Source organism: Nicotiana attenuata, chromosome 10 (genome assembly GCF_001879085.1).
Source record: "Nicotiana attenuata strain UT chromosome 10, NIATTr2, whole genome shotgun sequence".
NCBI classification, from domain to species: Eukaryota; Viridiplantae; Streptophyta; class Magnoliopsida; order Solanales; family Solanaceae; genus Nicotiana; species Nicotiana attenuata.
In genome coordinates, this window is record NC_031998.1 from 45704231 (window position 1) to 45711619 (window position 7389).

At 36.7% G+C, this 7389-nt stretch overlaps 1 protein-coding gene across 1 annotated transcript; it reads left to right on the forward strand.

The window, feature by feature from the left end:
* LOC109233769 (cytochrome P450 CYP72A219-like) lies at positions 2067–4867 on the forward strand. The gene is made up of 6 exons (XM_019399633.1): positions 2067–2155; positions 2400–2485; positions 2594–2765; positions 2865–3197; positions 4208–4256; positions 4360–4867. Exons 1-6 carry the CDS (start codon positions 2067–2069, stop codon positions 4777–4779), a joined length of 1149 nt encoding a protein of 382 aa, XP_019255178.1. The 3' UTR covers positions 4780–4867.

Below are 7389 nucleotides of genomic sequence, written 5' to 3' on the forward strand. Positions count from 1 at the left end.
GGACATGACCCTTGATAGGAGAGTGTGGAGGTCAAGGATTAAGGTAGAAGGTTAGTTGGTAGTTTATAGTTGTTCACCGATAGTCTTAGTAGTATGCATGTCCCTTCATATTCTTAGATTTTTATTATGTTATGTGGTTTTGTTCGCCTCAGGTATTGTATTCCCTGTTGCTATTATTTGGTGCCACTTATCCTTTATCTTTCCCTTTTTATTTTTTTATTTTATTTTTTATCTTCCATCTTTCTTCCTCCCTTGCTTTCCTCTTCTCCTTCTTGCCCTTCCTGTGCCGAGGGTCTATTGGAAACAAGCTCTCTACCTGAATTAGGTAGGGGTAAGGTCTGCGTACAGACTACCCTCCCCAGACCCCACTTGTTGGGATCAAACTGGGTTTATTGTTGTTGTTGTTGTTGTCATAAAAAAATAAAGAAAAGTAATTAAGAAAGAAACAAAATTTGAGAAATTGTGTAGAAACACGTGAAGTGAATGTTGAAAAATAAGAAACAAGAAAATAAAAAAAATAATGTTAAAAATAATATTTGAAAAAAAAAAGAATTTAAAATTAAAAAAAATGAAAAAGTAAAAAGAATAGAAATAAAAGTTAATAAAAAATTAAAGAAACCAAAAGAGATTAAGAAAATAACCTGGTTGTAATTACCCACAATTCTCAGCTCCCCTTTGAGAATTGCGGAGCGTAATTACACCTCGACCCCTCAATTACACCCAATTCCATGTTGATCACACAAACATGTTAAAACTGCGTAATTACGCCCAAATTCAATCCAAAGAGGCCCTAAAAATTCATTCCTCTTTTCTTTTAGTACATCTTGAATGTTGTAGTCTCTATGGGTATTTGCTGCAAATTAAGTGCTGTTCTATCGTATATAAAGAAAAGAATGCATGATTCAAAGGCAGCTTGACATGACAAACAAACTAACCCCCTTTGATGAGATTGCATAATTATTTAGTTTAGAAAATCTATTTGTTAACGTTTTCAATTTCGCCTTATAAATGAATGATTCAGTTATCAATACATTATTAGTTGAAATTGCTAAGTGCAGTGAAAAATTAAAGCCATTTGCCAACTCGGCCAAGATTTTTTCTAGTAGGCTCTGCCACTAATAAAACCTTGGGCGCTGGCCAATGCATTAATATATGACTTGGTCCCCTTCTTCATCTGCATGCATATGGTACGTCAATAGTGCAATTATTTGAAATTAACATAAATGCGATAATCTTGTGTCAACGACCAAAGAATAATATCGATCGTATGATTTGATATTTTTCAATAAAAATAATTTTGCACTTCTAGTTTCTATCATTTTCATCTTCTTTCCAGGTGGGTAGAGACACAGGGGTTGAGGTGTACCTATAGTTCTCACCATTAACTTGGACGAAAATGGAATATTATAAACTACAGCTAGGCTAATCTGAACAAATTGAAACTTCTACTAAGGATCTTGTAGGTCTAAAATGTAAAACTTCAGAACCTTCAATCTCTCAGCTTCCAACTAATAATGCTTAACAGCTCCGAACCACTACACAAGCTCAGGGTACAACTTCTGAAGTTTGTTCATTACAAAAGACTGAAGACAGCTGATTCAGACGAAGTGGCTGAGAATCCTCGCAAACTAATAATCTTATTTAATTTCTAACATTTAGTTGGATTAGCTACAAGTCTTGAATTACGAGTCTGCTAATTTCTGTTACTCACATACTAAACTAATTAGTATAAGAAAGGGGACGGAAAACTCTAGAAATGTGAAAAGGAGTTGAAAATGTGTATTTAGGTAGAGACGGATCTAGAATTATAAGAGCATGAATGCACTATTAAGTAAAGGAGAAAAAGGAGGAGGCGGATCTCGAATTATAAGAACATGGATGCACCATTAAGTAAAGGAGAAAAAAGAAAATATTTAGTGTGAATTGATCTATTTTTCTTTAGTTGAAATGAGGATACTGAGATGGATGTGTTGACATATCAGAGGAGACAAAATTAGGAATGAAGTTATCCAAGACAAGCTGGGAGTGGCCTCCATGAAGGATAAAATGCGGGAAGCTAGGCTGAGATGGTGCGGGCAAGTGAAGAGGAGGAGTATAGATGCCCCGGTGAGAAGGTGCGAGAGGTTGTCCATGGTGGGGCCGTGAAGAGGCAGGGGTAAACCTAAGAAGTATTTGGGGGAGGTAATTAGGCATGACATGATGCAACTTCAACTTACTGAGGACATGACTCTTAATATAGGAGGATGTCGAGGGTTGAGAATTAGGGTAGAAGGTTAGTAGATAGGCGTGAGTGTCTCCTTTTCATGCCCGTAGCTTAGTATTAGTCTCCTATTTTCATATCTTCTTATCCGTAAATTTCTTTTACTATGTCGGTTTTTTCGCTTCGATTATTCTATCAGTTTGTCACCTTATCATCTTGTCTTGTTGTCATTTTTACTTGTTGAGTCTCCTTCTTTTACTTTTACATCGAGTTGGGGCTCTATCGGTAACAACCTCTCTACCTTCACAATGTGTGGGTAAAATTTGCGTATAATCTACCCTTTCCAGAACTTTGTAAAATTACAGAGAAGTTGTTTTTTTTTTTTTTTTTCAGGAAGTTGTGAGTTGGATGTGTTAAACGAGTTTCTAAACTTAGGTGGAGATGTTATATCAAGAGCTGCCTTTGGTAGCAATATTGAAGAAGGAAGGTCAATTTTCCTACTTCAAAAGGAGCAGTGCGAACTAATTTTGGCGTCTCCATTCACCCTTTTCTTTCCCTCGCTAAGGTGTGTTTATAGTGAAATCGTATATAATAACTAAGCAGAAGTACTTTTTCCGTTCAACATTTGGATCCTCGTGTCATAACTTGTTTCGATTTTATGCAGATTTCTTCCTACGGCTTCAAACAGAAAAGCAAAGTACATCCACAAGAAAGTTATATATATATCTTTGATACGAGGAATAATAGAGAAACGAGAAGATGCTGTGCGAAGAGGAATTTCAGACAATGATGATATTTTAGGCCTACTCCTAAAAGCAAGAAATGCAGATAACAAGTCTAAAGCAGGAGGAATAACGACCGAGGATGTGATTGAAGAATGTAAAGAATTCTACTTTGCAGGTCAAGATACAACCACAGCTTTGCTCTCTTGGACAATGGTGGTCCTGAGCATGCACCCCGAGTGGCAAGACAAAGCTAGGAAAGAAGTATTTCAAGTCATTGGGAAAAAGGCAGAATAGCCTAAATGACACTTATACTTGTGCCACTTTGTCATCCCGGTCCCCAAACTTAATGAAGTTTCATCTAGATACCTCTACTCGTTCAAAAGTAATATTTTAAATCCTTCTGACTGTGTGTATTCCTCAATCGTCTCACTGTATTATCCACGTCAGATAAAAATATTCCATGTCATTATTTTTATTCACAAAAACTATTTTTGGAAAAGAAAAAGTTGAATCCTAAAGTTTTCTCTCACAAACACATTCATGCCTTTCTCTCTCTGAAAATCAGCCATTAGCAGGGACTGAGTTTCCTTGATTCAAGAAATGCAGGTGGGAAGTTTCAATTTGAGAGGATTGAAGGAATCAAACCCAGATTACAAGTTCTGGAGGAGCATACCGGAAGAAGAAAAGGCAAAAACATCTGGTGAATCAAAAGAATCAGTGCCAAGATTAGCCCACTTGAGCTTCCATGTCCATCCCACCAACACCCCAACAAGAACAGCAATCCATATGAACCCCACAAACATCACTAGCTCTAACAATACCTCCCCAAAACTAAGTCTTTCTAAAATCTCAAGCACAGCCGCTACGAAAACCATAATAACAAGCAAAAAGAAGAAAAAGATACAATCCCCCATACCACCTTTGAGCATGGCGGCAAAAAAAAAAAGGAAAAGATGAGAGGGGAAAGGGGTAGAAGGAAAAGAAAACTTGAGATTGGAAGACGCTTGAATGCTTCTGGGTGTTAACCCCCCTTTATTTTTTCTTTTCTTTTTATTTTTTGGTATTTTTAATTAGAATCATAAACCTTTACTCGCTTCTTAAAGCGTGTAGTCACGCATTTTATCCAACTCAGCAAAGCAAATGCCACATAGGCTTGGTCAATGGTCAAAAGGGTTTAAAATATTGCTTTTGAACGAATAGAGGTGTTTAGATGAAACTTCATTAAGTTTGGAGACCAGGATGACAAAGTGGCACAAGTATAAGTGTCATTTAGGCTATTCTGCCTTGGGAAAAATAAACCAAAGTTTGATGACTTAAATCAGCTAAAATTAGTAAGTAATAACAATAATTAGTATACTTTTTTCACGTCCTATATTTTATAAGTTTCAAGATTCTAATGATATCTTCTTTGTTCTGCTAATAATTGATCACTAGATAAACATGATCTTCCAAGAGGTGTTGAGATTATATCCAGCGATATTTCTTATTCGAAGCACGTCAAAGAGCACCAAACTAGGAGACATGACAATTCCAGCAGGAGTACAAGTGTGCGTGCCTACTCATTTGGTTCATCGCGATCCAGAAGTATGGGGAGACGATGCGTTAATGTTCAATCCAGAGAGGTTCTCTGAAGGGGTATCGAAAGCTGCAAAAGAGCAGATGTATTTTCCGTTTGGTTGGGGTCCTCGGATGTGCATTGGGATGAACTTTGGCATGTTAGAAGCCAAGCTGATTTTATCTCAAATTCTGCAGCGCTTTTGGGTTGAGCTCTCTCCTTCCTACACTCATGCCCCTCTGTTGACTCTGATTATGAGACCTCAGTATGGTGCTCAGATAATCGTCCACAAACTCTGACTCTTCGAGTTCGGGCTGGAGTTGTAAGTCGTACTAGTACTAGTTTTTGAATAAAGGTTGAGATGTACTCTGCCTACTCTATTATGCATTTCAGTATCCATTATTTTGTATGTGAAAAGATTGTTTTCATTAGCATTATGAATTTATTAACCCTTGAAAGAGTGTTACTAGTATTTCTTATGCAAGCATAGACAAAAAAAGGTTGCAGCTTGTCTTGCACTAGCGTGGGAATGAATCGTCCTTGCATTTTACACAGCAAAACATATTCAATCACAAGTATTTCTTAGAATGAGGCCATTGAGATAGATATACATACCTATCCCCCCCTCCCCCCCACCCCCCAAGAAAACTAGAAAAGGATATATATATATATGTGATATTCGAGAGAGAAGAAACTTGCATGTTATTTTTGTGATGCAACACCATGCGAGAAAAAGAAAAGTAGAGAAGGATCTATAGTATGTATGTTTGCGAGTGAGAAAAAACTTGCATGTTATTTTTGAGATGCAGATTAGGTCGTCGATACAATAGTGTCTATTGAATCCAACATTGGGGGAAGTGCAAGTTAGCCACTAAATAGAGATGTTTTTGCTCTTTAGCCACGGTTTAAAATGTATTTACTCTTAGACATGGGTGTTGTGTAAATATTAAGGACATGTTGTCCTTAACTTCATGAATGATGTGTAAATATTAAGGACAAAGTGTCCTGCATGTCATTAACTTCATATGTGCAGTGTAAATGTTAAGGACATGGCTCCTTAAATTCATGTGTGCAGTGTAAATGTTAAGAACATAATGTCATTAACTTGTATTTGCATCTTCTGTTGTTAAACTTTAGGACCTCGCGTCCTTAACTTCATATATGCAGTGTAAATGTTAAGGACATAATGTCCTTAACTTTATGAGTGTTGTGTAAATATTAAGGACATGGTGTCCTTAACTTCATGAATGCTGTATAAATATTAAGGACAAAGTGTCATGTCATGTCCTTAATTTCATATGTGCAGTGTAAATGTTAAGGACATGGCGTCCTTAACTTCATGTATGCATTGTAAATGTTAAGGATACCATGTCCTAAATATTTAAACAACACTTATCAAGAAAGGGTAAAAATATCTTTTCGTATTAATTTTAATAGAGTAATGGCTATTTTTGCTCAGCATTAAAAATACTGGATAAAAACTACATACCATGTTAAAAAGTGGCTATGCCACGCTATTTCTACTCCAACATTTTCAGCTCGTAAATTAGTACTAGTAGCTTTTAGCGGGGAAAAATCAAAAAACGGTTAAAATTATCCTTTTACTATGCAAAAAGAATTATATATACCCTCCGTTATACTATTTGTCCATCAAAGCCTCTAATGTTATAAAACCGGTGCAAAAATACCCTTCCTACATTAGGACCTACACCATGTCCAACTCTATCCTACGTGGCTTGATATTTTGCTGAGGTAGACGCCAAGTGGCAATGACACTTCACCGTCCAAACCCATCTACCCCATCCCCGGGTCTCCCCTTCCCCCACTTCTTCCTTCACCACCACCTTCCCTTTCACCCAACCACCATCATCAACATCACCCAACCACTACAATTACTGTTGGAATTTAAAGCATTGGGCTTTAAAGACTTTAAGCATTGGGCTTTAACGTCTAAGAGTGTGAATTGGGAAATGGTGAGAAATAAAATGGAGGGAAATGAAAAATTTGAATCAAGTGAGCTTTTGTCATGAACTTTGTCCCTCATTGGTGAGGGACAACTACATTTGTGTGTATATATATAGGATCACTTCTTAGAACTCTTAAAAGGAGTTGAAGAGAATGAACCCTCGCGCCGTCATCGTCGCTCGCTCGGCTCGGCTTCGGCTTTGGCTTTGGATTTGGATTTGTCAAATGATTGATAAGATTATTTTTTGGACAAATTTTATTTAATTAATTATTTAATAATTAATTAAATGCCAGTCAATTCATTAACGGAATTAACTGGAATTCAAATTCACGCTGCCTTTGATGAACGTTGTTTTTCCTCCTGAACAGACACTTTTTCCTGAACAGACATCACACCTCTTCCGATAATTGCCTATAAATTCTGAGGCATGGCTTCTTTTTTCGAAACTGAAAAATTATAGAACTTCCTTCCTTCTGAATACTGCATTCTACTTCGCAGTCTCTCTCTCTCAAATTCGTAAGTGTGATTTTGCTCCGTTCTTTGAGTTCGTTGGTATCCTGCAGTTTGTATTGCCACTGTTGCAGGAAGGTTTATTCCGTTTCATCCTAGGAGGATTTAATCCATTACCTTGGCAAAGTGTGAGGGGGTTAAAATTCCTTAAGGACGCACAAGCAAATTGTGGACTCGGAATATTTTTTTTTATAGTTTACTGTTTTTCCAGTTTATCTTCTAACAGTCTTTCTAATTTTGTGTTTTAACACAGTAGCGACAACAAGCTTAAGGAATTTTAGTCTAACGTTTCGGTGTTGAAATATATATTAATCTGTTATCTATATTTTGTATACTGGTTTGGAGACTAAAGCCTTCGTGCTTTCTACTCCAATAATTGTTCTGTCCGGTTTAAAGTATATCAAAACTTTACCGGAATAATAAACGTACGGGT